We start from the raw sequence: 16,137 nt of genomic DNA on the forward strand, positions 1-16,137 counted from the left end.
ATGGAATTCACTGCTTCACCAGGAGCTAACAGTCATTCTACAGCTGGACAACTTAATAATTCCAAGGACACAGGATGGCACATCACCTTAATCAAATCTTGTGTTTAAGGGTCAACTGCCTCGTATCAGAAGGCAAAAAACACATCCTGCATCAGCCCTTAGGAATCCTGTCCTCTGACTCACCTATTAACTACAGCTATAGGGCTTGGAGAACCAGTGGGTTGACCTGGGTAGAAGTCCTAAATTCCTACGTAAATCAAAGGAAACAAAATGCACAAAGCAGTAAAACAGGGTTTGGAAACCCTGGTGTCACACTGACCAAACTGGTCAGGGAGTCCTTCCTCCCAGTGTTGTCACGTGGGCTTTTCACACCTAAACAGGAAGTTAAGAGACATTCTGGTATCAAAACAGACAGTTCAAGACAGGCTCCTCTGCTGCATGCAAGCTTCTGTGCAGTTTGCTAGAAGCATTTGAATAGATCTGAACAGAACGTGAATAACACAACGGAAAGAGAGAGCAAAGCCAAGAGCATGACTTACATAACTGTATTGTCGTCCACTAAGATATCACAGCCATGGGCAGGGCATGAAATGGTCTGAAAAACACAAAAAAGGTCATGAGGGACAGTGGTTATCCTGGTTTTGCTTCACAAGGAATTCCAAGGCAACAGACTTCACTACAATCCATAGCCAAAGGAGTGCCCTGCCTCTCCCAGGTGTGCCACTGGTTCCTCCTTCCCCAGCCCAAATACCTGCACCAGGTAGTGGAGGTAAATTCTCTCCAGATTCACCTTAGCAGAGCCTGCAGGCCCCAAACCTTTGGGGTTTGGGTTTTCTCTGTTGCTCTTTTGGGTTTTTTTTAACTTTAGCAGAGACACTCTCCCCCATCTCTCCAATACATAGAATTTCCCGAAATAAGCCATGAGATTAGTTGAGATTTTACCTGTCCCATGCCTTCCTCCATTATTTTGGTAGTTAAATATTCACTCCAGCACTGCATACAGAATTTGTGCCCACATTCTAGGCCAGTGAAGTACTGCAATGACAAAGAACACAAGACATGGCCTCATTTTATCACATGGATTGACTCCGTAATTTCACCCTTCTTGGTGCTGTGCAGGTCATCCATCCCCATCCCTCATTCCCCACACCAAACCTGAGACACTGTTATTCACTTTTCATCATCATCCCTACAGAACATTGCCACGGCTGCCTTAGTCACTCTTTCAAAGCCAGACTTTAATCCCCAACCCCAGCAGCAAGGAAAGGTGTGGCCCATGTTTCCATCCTGCCCATTTAAATTTATCCTTGTTTTAGGAGTGTATATGGAACACAGCATGGCCCTCCCTCTCCCATTTTGCTTTGGAAATGAAATAAATGCAAACACCAAACAGGTCACAGTGATAAGGATACAAAGTCTTCATTCCTCCTATCTTTTCCCCTTGGCACATGTGGGTGCTGCCCAAAGTCCCAGACCTCACCAGGGAAGTCGCCCCTGAAACCCAAATGCTCATCAGATGAGGACACTCAAGATCCTAATTGGCAGGTGCAAATTGCTAAATAAATTTCAATAATGATCTGCTGTCACAGACAGCAACAGGGACAACTCCATCCTTGTATGCATCATCTGCACAGAGCTGTCAAGATATCATCTGGGACTGAGTGGTTACACAAGGGGTGGAGAAGCAAACACTGCTGAGGAAAGAGTGGAATTAAAGTACTTTTCTCGGGTCAGCTGAAAGTTATTTTATACTCAGAGTCAGCACCAAGGAAAACTGTATTTAAAACACTTCATTTGTACCACTATTGAGATAATATTTGCTGGCTCAGCTTTTCAAACCAACTTCTCAGCTAGTGAGATAAAACCAGAACTCTACCCTGAGACACCGTCAAACTACGAAAACTCCACATAGGAAAGAACCTGGAATCCTCTGTGGAACAGCCCAAAACAACAGCAGGATAATGGTGATAACTGAGGAAAGGAGAATCACTTGAGGCAAATGTTCTTCCCAAACCACCTTCTCAGACACCACAGATATATTGTGTTCATCCCACAGAGGTGCAGCAGCTGTGTTGTGCCACCTCTGGATGCTCTAGCCTTGCCCAGGGAAGGTGCCTGTCAGCACCCCTTTCCCAGGGCTGGCAGGCTGTGATTACACTGCTCTGACACTCCTGCCAGCAGCACAGGCTGCAGCCTGTGAGCACCAACACGGCTGAATCTGACCTGAGCATCTGACTCGGTTCCAGGTAAAAATAGAAACATCCACCCCAGAAAAACCAACAAAGAAAGCAGAGAGGAGGCTGACACCTATGTGGAGCCAGGTACACCGGCTGCAAGATTGCAAAAAGACACCTTCCAATTTCTGAACCCTTACTGAGCCAGCTAACAAGGTATCTGATGCTCCAGAGACGCTGCTGTGGCCAAGTGACATCTCCTGGAGATGCAGAGTTACAGTAAAAACACTTCAACATCTGCAGCTTTTGGGATGTTCACAGCATGAAACCATCCCAAGGACTGCATTGGCTTTTCTGTGAAATCTGGCTTCTCCACATGTGATGGGAAGCAAGCACAGATAAGGGAATCATCTCTTACTGAACCCAACACTCCTGCAGTAGGCACACGAGGAACCAGCACAGAACACATCTTGATGTAAGGCCTGTTTTGGTTATTTCAGGCAGGGAAATGCTTTGCTAAATGCCCACAGAAAGGCAGCCACCACCACGCTTCCTCCCAGGCTGCAAGGAATGCAGAGAATTTCTCCGCTCTTTTCTTTACTTTGAGGGAGTTCCCAATTATTTTTGGCTCAGCTGACAGCAGATGTCAAGGGAGCAAGTAAAAAGGCCAACATAAAACCACCAAGGACGGGGGGAGCAGTACTCCTTAGGCAGCTCATTAGCCCAGGGGACAGCTCTGCTGTCACCACATCTGTGCTCAACATCTACAGTCTGGACAAAGCAGGATGTTCCCAAAAACACCCCCAGCCCACTCTCCTGAGGGTGAGTGGCCAGAGAGGAGGAAGGCAAAGCCACGACCCTCCCAATTTCTGTCTTACCAATAAAGGTGTCACACAAAATAACTGCTGGGACCTGACAGTGCTTGACAGGGACACAGAGTAGGTGAAACATCTCCCTTAAGTCCTCAGACTTGCAGGGTGAGAGCTTCAAATGCTTTGTTTGGCAGGTGCTTCCCAAAACCTCAAACCACAGTTCTTTGGAGGTGACTGAAGAGCTACAGAGACTTTGTAGATGGGAGAGAGGAAATTTGAAGACTAACATTCTCCTGCAATGACTGTACACTGTAAAACTTCTTAACATCTCTCAGCTTTCCACAGGCTGAAAGGGGCTCTCAGTGCAAAAACCCCCCAGCTTTTATGTGGAAAAATAATTAGCTGATTATTTCAAGAGGATTTTCAAAGCTGAGATTTTAGGTTGGGCATTGAACATAAAAATAATCCTAGAATTTATAATTCACATTGATTAAAACAGCTTCAGAACAGATTTCAATTACCTTAGACACAGATACTACAGCCTTTTACAGAAGAAATAATAAATAAAAATAAATTTCTTATAGGCTCCAGCTTTTCTGGAGGGCAAAGAAAGAGAATCCCCCCTGATGTCTTTTAACACCAGCAACAGAGAGAGCACTGCTCACCTGCAACATCCCTCTGCTCCAGCTAAAAATCTGCTCTTCTAACAACTGGGCCACTGCTATTTGAGCTACAAAATCAAGAAGTGTTAGCATGTTTTGTGCTGTTCTTTCCAGTGTCAAAACTCTAAACAATGCTGGGGTGTGATTTTAGAGGTGGTCCTGTGCAGGGCCAGGAGTGGGACTCGATGATTCTTGTGGGCCTGTTCCATTATTCTATGATTCTGCTTCCCAGGTAGCACAGTGCCCCCAGCCAGAGGACAGGCCTGTCACTCTTGAGTTGTACCCCCACCCAGCACAACAATTATGTTAAAATGGAGAGAACAATATATTAGAATATATTGCCTTTCATTTTCAAAGCACCTAATCATACAGAGCAGGAATTTGCCTTTCCAGCTCCTCTTCACAAGAAGGAAGTCGGGGCACACAAGAGGGGAACACATGAAGCCTTGTGGCTCCTGGCTTAAGAGCAACAGGGACCTTAATGCTGAGAATGGGGGCCTGAACCTGGGCTTGGCTTAGCTCTGTCCACTCCAGGGAAGATCCAGAGAAAGGGAGAGGCCACAACCAGGGAACTTCACCCCAGGCTACTCCTGAACCCCAAAGCTCATCATGGTTCCTTGCTGAAAACATACCCAGAGCAAGAGCAAAGCCTTGTGTCAGGGCAGCTTTGTCTGGAAAGGCCCAGAACATGTTTTAGGGTGTTCTGGAGGGGCAGCTCCACCACAAAGAGCAGGTTCCAATAAAAGAAGAATTCCTTACTGTCAGCACTTTGCCTTTTGATGAACTCTCCTATTTGAGCTTTTCCACTCACCTCCCTTTTCTCCCAGGTCTCCCAACAGTATGTCCTGCCCCTGGGAGAGTCCCAGCAGAGCCTGGACCTCTTAGCAGTGTATGGGAATGCTTCAGATGGTCAACAGCAACAAAAAAAATTAGCACTACCACCCAGAGCATTGATGCAGAGCCCCAGCAAGCACTGGGTAACACACTTTCATGTCTGACCAAGAGGGTATTGTCCAATATAATAAAGATCCAAAGATATCCACATTTTACTTCTACTACCTTTTTCTAGAATTCCTAGTTTGACTATTTTGCTTTTAAAGGGTATTTCCTACCTTGTCTTTCTATTTAAGTAAATCCCTTTGCCCCTCATGCTTTTCACGGATTTTGAATTTCACATATCCTTTATCTGTACATCTCACTTGGTATCAGACCTTTGCAAACATCACCTGCTTGCTTTTTCCTGAACTTTACCACACCACTGCCTGGGCCCCACCACCCTCAGAGGTGCTATGCAGGAAAATGTGAAGTTTCAGGTTGGAAATTTGGGGAGTTGCTGCTCAGGTAGCATCGAGGCCACTGGGTACTCACCGAGTTTGGATAGTTCAGGTAGCAGATCTGACAGGACATGTCCTGGGCTGATGATCTGGTGTTCATCTGACGCGTTCGCGACTTTTTACTTGGATTAATTACGTGACACTCTGCAAAGAGCTTCTCCAAGTTGCCATCAAAGTACCTGCACAACACAGGACAGAATGAAAATTTAACCACCTTCTAAATAATTTTTCCATTCTATGTAGCAGTTAAGTGTACAAAGATGCTTTCTGTATTTCAAAACTCATACACCCACTACTTCCAACAAACTCTTCTCTAACACAACAGAGAGGTGGATATTAGACAACTACATAATTTCAGAGACTCTCACTTGAATTACACACTCCTGAAATTCAGGCATGTTCAATTCTTCAGCTGCATTTCAAGTAATTTATGACTTTCCCAATTGCTTTGCATTAGAATTCCAGGACAGGAAACTAGAGTAAGAACACCTGAGTTCACAGTTCAGGCACTGGAACGCCTTCCTGAAGTACAGGTTTGATGCCTTCAAGCTCAATTATTTTCAACTGAAGCCTTCCATTTTTCCTAATATTCTGATCATTAGCCATTTGAGCATCTTTTCAATCAACCTGAGATAATTTAACAACCCCCTAAAAAATACAGTTCCAGGTTTACAATGCTTCCAAAGATCAGGTACCTATTGGAAAGGAGGATGTAAAATTGCTTGGGGGGTGAAAAAAAGATCACTTCCTTTCTATTTCCTATTCCCTTAAGGAAAACAATATTGGTTTGCTTTAAAGGCTTATAAAAAGCTCTTCCTTGGAGAGGAGGACCAAACTGGAGAGAATCATTATCAGAAAGCTCAGCCTCTTCCCAGAATCCTTCATTTTTCTCCAGCCTGCAGCAGCTGCAAAGAATTAATTAAACCAGACAATTAACCAGCCCCATCACATGCACCTATCCCCCAGCCAAACCCAGTAAGTCATTCCCCCGCTCCATTACAACTCTACCTACCAACAAGGCTTGATTTATAATTGAAAAACTATCAATTTTCCTGCTGTTTCATATGCTTCTCAATGCAGTTCCTGTATTTTAGATCTTAAATTTCAAGGCACTGAATCTGGAAGGAAGTGGTGAATTCTGGCATCACAGCATCCACGAGGCTTTGCCACTGTTCTTCAAAATTAGGTCAGGACTTCACTCAACCAAGTTATTTTGTTTACTTAGAGGATTTTATTTAGAAATTTTTATGTTAAATTTAAATCAAAATATATAAAATTATATATTTAGAAAATTTTAGCAAGTGAATTCAGTGCAGTCCCATTATAGGCAGTATTTGTTTATTAAGAATCATGGATAAATATTAAGTCCACTAAAGTCTTCCAGCCCTCCAACTGCTCTTAGAGGCAGCAGGAGCAGCACAGGACATGCTCTAAGGAGAGCAGACACACAGCTGGGTGTGAAGTTCGCAAGGAAAACAGTTTTGTCTACAAATGCTATGATGCAACTTGAACCCTGATACTCATGACCAGCTAAAAGCTTATGGAAATACCAGAGGTTTTTGTAGTGGTGGGCTGATTTAAAGGGTGAATATCCACATCAGGAACTTGACTTTTTTCACCTGGAATTACCTATCCCCTTTAAATATCTATGGATAGTATTCCTGCTTCTCCATGCTCTTTTCTTTTTATGCATTTTCTTTCTGAGTAATTAATTTCCACATTTATTTTTAGGTATGTCTCTCAGACTTGTACTCATGCTGCCACTGGGCCGTAAGAACTCCAGAAAATGCAGAGGAAAATGTGGATCTCCCTGAAAACACACAGTTCCAATGGATACTCCAAAGTCCAACAGCTCTCTAACTGCTCCATCACTCCTCAGGCAAACATGCCAAGGGCTCAGTCAGAAGACTCTTGCAGTTCCTTCAAAGATTAGGAACAGCGCCTAATTCCAATTACCATCCCTTTTTCCCACTTGTTCCAGCATCACCACAGACCATCCATGTAGGTAGATCTCCCTTTGCCCTTCCCATGTTCTTTGGTCAAAGGATTCCCAGGCAGCAGCTCTAACACCCTTCCCTCCCACAGCAGGTGAGCTCCATGTGACATTCACCAACTTCCCTGCCCAGCAAACTTTCTCTACCACCAATTTCCATTTCCATTCATCCTCCCTGACTCCAAGGAAGTCAAAACATATGCAATCCCAGTCCAGATCTGACTCTGATCTCATACAATTTCACTTTTCTCCTCCAAATCTCACCTAATGCATTGGAAAAGATAGCTACATTTCTCCAGATCTCCTCCATGTCAGCATTCCTCCTCACTTCCTTTACAACTCCAAGAATTCTGATTTTTCCTCAAATATTCTCTGTTAAAGGGTTGGTTCTTGGTACCTCCATCCTTATTTTCGTCCTAGGGAGGAGCACAGCACCTTCAGCAGCCCTTTAAGTCCTCTGCCTTCCTTTCCTTTCACAATGCAGATATTGAATAATTCCAGCACTTCTGGTGCATGAGAATTTCCTCTATTAATTCTTCAAAATTCATATGCTTCATCACAAAGTTGGGGGTTTTCCTACTATTTTTAAATGAATGGACAAACCAGTGTTTGTCCATTATTTTCAAGTGTTTCTATTTACCAAGACCAAACCTATAACAACACCAAGTCTTTTTGGCAGAGGGATCAAGCTGTCAGCCCCTTTATCTCCTCAAAATTCCCTCCTGCTGTTTGTAACTGCCTAATCGCCATTTTCCATACATAATCAAATCCTACCCATGGGAGTATCAAAGATAAAAAGCCTTTTCACTGAAAAAAAAATTGCTTCTAGTACACACTTTGGGATATTTACTTCCATGGAAGAGCATTTGTGAGTGTCAGTACATCAAAATACTCACAATAAAAGATACCTCCACATCAAAACTCCTGCCATGCACCATTTTTCACTCAGCCTCTGCTGAGGAGTGTAAAGTATTTATTTGTTCCAAGGAAAGCAGGCAGTCAGGTTCTGGAGAAGAGGCAATCTGGGCATTCCTTACATCCCTCCTCCGCTCAGAGGGAACAGGGACATGTGGCCACCAAGATAAGCAGCTACAAGGGACTGCTGTATCTCTGGCTGTGCCCCCAGGGATTAAATCGGGCCTTGGGGACATGCTGAGACACTTTTCTCTTAACAAAATGGCCAGGGGAAGGCACACAAAGCAGGAGAGCTGCATTTTAACATTTTCATCACGAAGAGGTTCCTCCCCAAACTCCCCTTAGGAGAGGACACCATCAGCCATAGCAAAATTGGAAGGTAATTTTAAAATTGGAAGGCAGTAAGGTTCAAGCTAAAGCACTTTCTTCACTGGGTTCTAAGGTCATGTGGTCATTCTGCACCTGGTGCTCTCCTATCCCTATGAATCAAGCTTGCAAGACCCAGGAAAATAATATTTGACATATTTATTCTCCTAAATGCAGCACATCAGAGGCTGAACTAATATTTCCTCCACTCATCACTTCCATCCTACAAGCAAATCCACCCCAAACCCCCAGATTTGCTTTTGACAAACAATTAAGAGTTTCACCAGTGGGACAGGGCAGTTTTTTAATTGTGGCTGTTATTACTTTACTGTAAGTGGAATAAATATCTGTAGCACATCTGCCCTCTGAACACCACTGTGTAATTACTCCATGACAAAGCTGGCACAGACAGTAACAACCTGCTCATAAAAAACAGGCATAACAAGGCTTTAAAAAAGTGGGGAAACAGAGAAATTTTCATGTCACAAGCTCAGACCTCCCCACTTATCAAAAAAAGAGGAGCCACTTGGTTGAAGTGCTTTCCTCCAGGCCAGGTCTGATAAGGCTGCTGGGAGGTCGTGCTGAATCACCATGAGCTAAGAGAAAACAGGCACTGATTAGGAACTGTAAATACACACCATCAAACAAAAGGAAAATGTATATTTTGTGGTTTTTTTTTTTTCCCTTAATCCTCACCTATCATCACAGCAATGACCAAACCCTCCTGAATACCAAGAGCCTGTTCTCAGCCTCCTACCCATCTTCCTACTCCTGCTTTAACACAGCTCAGCACTCCAGAAGATTTCATGGAAGTTATTTGGTGCAGAAGTGTCAGAAGGCAGCACCAGACACACGAGAGATCCTGTTTTGGTGTTTTTCTAACACAACAGGACATCAATAAGCACCAAAACTGGGATCAGTGTGCAACAGGTCTGCCTAAGCAAGTCATGTATTCTATTACTCACAGGTAATCCTGCTGAGTTAAGTATTTTAATGAATATGTTTACCTGTGGATTTGTAAATATAACATGTACTTAAACTGTAAAAGCCTTAACAATAACACCTCACATTGACTGGCTGGCACCTCCCTTGAAAAAAAAAAAAAAAAAAAAAAGAAAAAAAAATTTAAAAAGGAAAAAAAAACAGGGGGAAAAAAAGGGTGGAAAAAAAACCCAACAAACAAACAACAACAACAAACAACAAAACACAGCCCAATTTTTTATTTTTAAATTGATGGCAGCCCTAAACAAGCTGCCATTGACAAGGGACAAACCTACTGTACAAAGAGATGGCTTTTCAGTGCACTTGTGTAGAGGTATCTCACAGCCAAGGAGAGTGAACTTTACCCCAACCAAGAGAACCAGCCCAAGAAACTCAAATACCAAGTGAGCAGACATTTTGCAGAGCAGGTATTAAATCAGAATTCTTAACAGCTGTAGTCAGAGTTAAATAGTGGATATATTTGTAACACAAAGCTTTCAGAACTTCCAACATTTACTAAGAGGTCAATCTCAGGAAAATAAGGACTAGAAAGGTGTAAAAAAAATAAAATCATATCAGAAAAAAAAATCTAGATTAAACAAAACGTAAGAGATACCTGAGCACCATCACTAACCAAAAATATTACACTAAGGGCACTAAAGATGTCCCAAATCCATTAGCCAAGGATAGCAGAAATATTTATACTCCCAAATAATTACTAACAGTGTGAAAACCTTAGCTCCTCTTTCCCTGGGTGACAGAGTACCAAACTACAGGGGCCCAGCCCCAGGGTCAGTGAAGATACATTTATCAATTCATAGGAACATCAACAACTGCTCCTCGTTTACCAAGCACATCTCATCTTCTCATACCCTGATTATCAGGCAAAGGAAATGGTAATTAAGGGAAAAATCAAACTAAAGATCCTACCAGGCCCTCCACACCCACCCATCAGTCACTTCACACCAAGTGACAGCAGACACCACAACCAGCAAGTCCCTGTACAGCTTTTACTGTTCCTTTTGGTCCAGATTAATTCTCCTCCCAATTTCTAAAGTAATTTAAATTCTCCAGTTCCCTCAACTCTCTTTAACACCAACACTGGCATTGGAATGAACCAAATGCAGCTGGATTTGATCTCCACTGTATAACAACAAACTGAGAAGTACCTTTACCAAGCAACATTCCAAGAGCTGGGAATCAAAGATGGGAAATAACAATAAAACACTCTGCTCTGAGGGGGGGGGGAGAGGCAAAATTCAAGCCATTATTTACACACGCTGAAGAAAACCTGGAGCTGTGGAGATGAAGACAAGGCAGGACCATTATCAGTCAGGAACAATTTAGCCTTGGCCAGAGCAGCAAATAAACATGTCAGGAATACACATGCCAGCATGACAGGCATGAGCAGCTAAACCCAAATCCAGAACAGTTGCTAGATAACAAGAACCTGTTCCTGCTTGCTTTTTTCCAAAGCCTGTACATGTTCAAACTGGAAATCCCTCTTTCCAACAGGCAACTTCCACAACTTTTTAAGTCTAACCAGGCATCAATAATATTAAAACACCAAGTCACGAGTCACCCTTAGCTGGGAAAGGGGGAACATTTAGAGCTTACACAAAAGATTCTCCAGCCACACACTGTGCATTCATCCATCCTCACTTGATCCAGGAACAAACATTTTTTTCAGCTCTGCAGCTGCTTACCTCTCCATCAGCTTCTCCTTATCCCAGTTGAAATGGCTAAGCAGTATTCGAGTGATAGTCGCTGGATTCTGGAGAAAGAAGAGAAAATCAATCAATAACTGAGTAACCAACCCAGAGTGAGAAAAGCGAGCAGAGCTTTGAATAGGCAAAAGGAAAATCAGGGACATCATCTGTTCAGACAATACATGTTTACTGGCATGGACTGGGAAACAGCTGGACTTGACAGATAGACAAATTAAAAAAAAAAACAAAAAAAAAAAAAAAAACAAAAAAAAAAAAACAAAAAAACAAAAAAAACAAAAAAAAAAAAAAAAAAACCACAACTCTATAAATCCAAGCACCTGTATAAAATGAGAATTTTGTTGAAGATATAAGGACCAGACTAATTACACCTACCACAGTGCCAACATCCCCACATCCAGCATGCCCACACAATGCAATTCCAGGATGTCTGTAAAATGCAGGAAGGGCTGATTTCTACCCATCATATCCATTTTTGCCACAACCTCCACACTAGTTGCAGAGCAAGAATAATCCAGCCCTGACCATCAAAACACTTGGGCTGAAAACTGTCCCAGAACACAGTGTTACTCTGCCAGTGTAAGATGACGAAGTCCTTGGAAGACCTCAGAAGTTCCTGAAGTACCATGAACTCCAGAAAGAAATTCATGGGCAGCTAAGAAAGAAAGAAATACAGTCTAGAAAGGTCTAGAAAAGTCAGAAGGAAGGTGGAACATAAGAGCTGATTTTCACTTGTGTACAAGTTTTTATTCCAACTAAATCTGAATCATCAGCCAAGAGTTTGATTATCTGAGAAATACACCAGACCATGTGGCTTCTGTTCCACCCCAGAACCACGTTTTATCCCTCCAAATCCACTCTCCAGGCTCAGTTTTAGGGCCATTTACATGCAAAGGAAACCAGGAGCAGGGCCCTGAGATCGGCTGTGTGTACTTTGCCATTTGACACCAAAATGGAAGTTTGCCTCGGGGCCAACGTTCAATGGGAGCTCTGAAGCTGTTGAAAAGTAGGACATAAACCAGCAATGTGATTTCCTGAGCCCTGGAGCTACAGCCACAACCCTGATGCTGCCAAAAGCCAATGCTGTCACCCACAGCAGCGATCCCACCCAATCCCTGCATCTCCTGCGCTCACCAGCCCATACCACTACAGCCATTTTATGCTGCAAATAATGGCTCGGAAACTGATCTCCTCTTTTCCTTTAGATTGTTTTTTTTTTTTTTCACGGAATCAGTTCTCCAATCTATTTGATTGCCTGACCACACAAACAGCTGCATTAGCACAATGGGAAAGCAGGACAGCCTCCTTCACCACCACCACCAACAAAACCTTCACTGAAATAAAGCCCTCCGGTGACAGAGAATAAGCACAAAGAACCAGTCTTGTGGTTTATACTATAAAAAGTGACAGTCCTCTCCTTTTACAGTGTGTTCTGACTCTTATTAATGCCAGCACAGATTGTTTAAGGCCAAACTAAGATTTTTTTTTCCCAGCTTAGAAAGCCCATGTGAACCAAAGCAGCTATAAAAGGTTTGATCAGATCCCTGATGCAGACCCTATAAACAGCTGGGACAGCAGATCTACACAGTATGGGGCAGGAGATACCAGAAATGGCTATTGCTTAACTCTGCATGGTGACAGTGTGGTTCTGGTCCATATCTGAACCAGTCCCCCAGGTGACAGGGATCCAAGCTCTTCCCTGCAGCAACACGAGGTGCCTGGCTGACAACCACATGTCACCAGCTCTTGGACAGCATCCTTCCCTCATCCCGCCCTGCAGAGAGGAGCAAGCAGCTCAACTCTTTCAAGTCAGTCCTGCCAACAAAAAGCTGTATGGGAATTCAAGGGTCTCCTTCACCCAAAGGCTCATCCAGCAGTCTCTTTTGGGGTTTAGTTTCTGATCTTTCCAGGTTATTTTGTATTTGGATCTCCACAACAACCTTTTCTGTAACTCTATACTATGTAGGAGTACTTTAAAGGAGTTCTTAAAAGCTCACTTAGACATAATTCCTGGAGCAATTTAATCAAAGATGAAAATATACCTTAGTAAATAAACCAATCTTATCTCTAGATTATCTTGGTTATGATACCAGCCCTTGTAATTCTCCAGTTATGAATTTCAGCCAGCAAAGCACACAGCCCTTCAACATAAGAAGTCTTCACTCAGCCCAGAAACCTGCCAGATGTACAGAGAAACACCATTTTCTTCATTTCTCAAGCAAAGGCATTGAGAGAGCTTTAATTAAAATCAGCCCAAAGTCTTATGCTACCTCCTATCACAGCAGCCCACTTGGCCACTCATTAAGGCTTCTGGGAATACCTGTTAATCACTTAATAGGCTAAGAGGCAGTGAGGTAGTACTCTCTGACTGACTTTAAGAAGACAGAAGGTTTCCCCTGTACTAAAGGAAAAATTAGGGTACATTGATAAGAAACTCCATTGGTCTGTGGTGATTGTTAAGTAGAACAGGCTGATCCAACAAACATCACTCCTCAAAGGATATGTGGTTGGAAAGGACAAGAAGGTTTAATCTGTGGCTTGCTTCTCCATTTTCCCAACACACAGGCATTGCAGCTTTCCCAAAGTTTCCCTAGGTCAGAGCCCCCAGGTATCCCAGCACTGTGAGGTCAGGGTACTAAACTGGACATTATTTAGGATTATATTGTTGACTCTGTGTACTATCACCTTCTCCTGGCTTGCTGGGCTCCAGCTTCCTCCAGCTTCCTCCAGCATTGTTGGTTGAACATTTAAAAAAAGAAAGGAAACGCCAGCAGCATGACGAGCTCCCACCAGAAATAGCTGGGCTGCCTGCTTTCACTGCCTGCCACATCCCAGATGTAGCATTCAAACCTCCCCTGGCTGTTTCCCAGATACAGAAGGCAAGAATTAACACAGCCCTGCCCTTGCTCATCCCTGGACAGGGATACAATTTGGGCTGGAGGTGCACAGGGAGCACAGAAAACTGGGAGGGAAGCAACTACTGGGCAAATCAGAGTAAAATACAAATGCCAGAAGTTCTGACATGAAGGATTGTTCCAGTCTAAGACCAGGCATACCAACATGGAATGCACACACATCCCTCACAGTTATTCCAGAGTAGTTCTGGAGGAGTCAACCACAGCATCCACCCCAGTGAGAGCTGTGTCCTGTACCTCAGGCACACAGGGTTAAAACACCACCAAAATAATGTGCCATTTCAACACCAGTTCTACTCCAGCTTTCCACCAACCTTCAGCCATCACTCTGGACACTCATGCTGTAAAAATTAATGGAATGTCCAAATACTGGGTTACACAGCACTGGGAAGTCAGGGCTCTGTTCTGCCTCCTCAGTTGGCACACAGGATTATTTCCTACGACTGACACCACACAGATTAGTTAGGAACAGGCTCCGCTGCCGCTCAGACAGGATTACTCCCGAGGCTGCAAGAGCGCGCTCCTACTAAGGCTGTTTTCTGTTTACAAAGATGAATTTTCCTACAGAAAGCAGCCAGGGATGGACAGAGAGCAAGGGAACAGCCAACACGTTCTCCTCCAAACATGCTCTGATGAAAGCTGAAACAGCAGATCTCACTTACAGCAGCCTCCTATTAAATTTTACATGTCAGAGCTGAGGTGGATTGCCTGGAGCCGAGGGCAGCAAGCCTGTTGATATCCAGATAGGAACAAACCCGAGGAAAGCAGCCATTTTGTTGAAATTCTCCGGGCACTTCAAAAGATCTCCTAACAAAACATTCCAAATAAAGCTCTGCCCAGAGAGAAACACCCTCAGTCCTACAGCAGGGATTTTTTTTTTTTTTTTTGGAGCTAACAAAGCAACCAAGTGCCACATATGCTTCAAACAAATTCCACTCCACCACAGCTTTTCACTGGAGGTATTTACATTTACTGTCCTTATCTATGTTGCCATGCTCCAGCACACCAATGCAAGCAGAAGATACAGCAATAGGAAGCCCTACAAAGGTCTGGACTTCACCAAAGAAGCATTATTAATTCAAATAAAACTCCTTAATTTAAGAGAATTTAATTCAACTGGAAGCTTCATAGTGATAAGAGTTAGAATTCTTTTTGCTGTCAAAATAGGAAAATATGAATCGGAAGGAAGGATCTGGATGCACTTAAACGCATAAATGAATTATAAATTAAATATTATTAGAACATTAGCTTGAATCAGAATTTCCAAGTAGCACAATTTGCTGAATGACAGTTGGGAGCACTTGATCCATTCATGTTTCCATCCATCAAGACGAGCTGCATGGTTAATTCTTGATGTTATTACAAAGAAAAGCCCATTTTACAGTTCAGCTTCTCTTCACATGCTGGGAATCAGTTCCTGGTTCAGTTTCAGCATTTACTGCAAATAAAAACAATTTAAGAACAACTTAAGCTCAGTTCTCCAGCAAAATCCTTTCTCCTGGAGACATGATATTGATAAATTCTTTGTTTTGTTTCTTTCCACATCATGGCTGGTTTTGTTTTCTACCCATGGCAGCTTCTGCATTTCAAAATTTTCATCCCAACTGCAGCACCTCCATCCCAACAAGAGGCTTTTACAGCAATAAGGAAATGATGCCACTTCCAGTTGGGTTTCCCACACAATTGCTTTGCACTTGTGAATCCAAGCAGATGGTCCAGAAACCCTGGCTTTGCCCAAGCCTCAGTAGAGGGTTCAAACCTCAGCAATGTCCACTGCTGTATTCCATGGGGATACAAGGCTGGGTTTACATTTCCCAGAACAAGGAAACCAATGATTTCACATCAGAAACCAATGGTTTCACACCCTGACAAGACTGAGGGTTTGGCTTGGTGGAGGAGCAAAGAGCCACCACAAGCTAATGCTGGTCTGAAGCCAAGCAGCACAAACATCTGCTCCAGTGAAGTGGCACCTGGGGACAGCCGTCACACCACCACTGTAAATATTTAACCAGCCAAACCCCCATCGTTTGCAACAGTAGAGCACCAAGTGGAAACTCTTGCTGCCCAGCATCTCCAAGGCTTGTCATATGCACACTGTGCCATGGGAGAAGCACTGATAAATAACCCAGAGGTCACGTTTAATGGCAGTGGGGAGAGGAGAAGGAGCCTCACCATGAGACTGTGACCAACACCAGGCACCAAAGAGCTGCTTCATCACATAATAACCAAGGGGCACCAGCCCAAAATTCTGCAATAAC

The 16,137-nt window shown here is 43.3% G+C and overlaps 1 protein-coding gene across 2 annotated transcripts in view; it reads right to left on the reverse strand.

The window, feature by feature from the left end:
- Positions 1-16,137, reverse strand: part of ARIH1 (ariadne RBR E3 ubiquitin protein ligase 1) — a 48,987-nt gene that overhangs the window by 15,993 nt on the left and 16,857 nt on the right. For both annotated transcript variants that reach the window (XM_053988920.1, XM_053988919.1), the window contains exons 2-5: positions 10,944-11,011; positions 5,017-5,161; positions 943-1,035; positions 540-595 (exon numbers count right to left, since the gene is read on the reverse strand). In XM_053988920.1, the coding sequence (XP_053844895.1) occupies positions 540-595; positions 943-1,035; positions 5,017-5,161; positions 10,944-11,011 (362 nt within the window). The remainder of the gene's footprint in view (positions 1-539; positions 596-942; positions 1,036-5,016; positions 5,162-10,943; positions 11,012-16,137) is intronic.

The sequence above is a fragment of the Vidua macroura genome, chromosome 12, assembly GCF_024509145.1.
Source record: "Vidua macroura isolate BioBank_ID:100142 chromosome 12, ASM2450914v1, whole genome shotgun sequence".
NCBI classification, from domain to species: domain Eukaryota; kingdom Metazoa; phylum Chordata; class Aves; order Passeriformes; family Viduidae; genus Vidua; species Vidua macroura.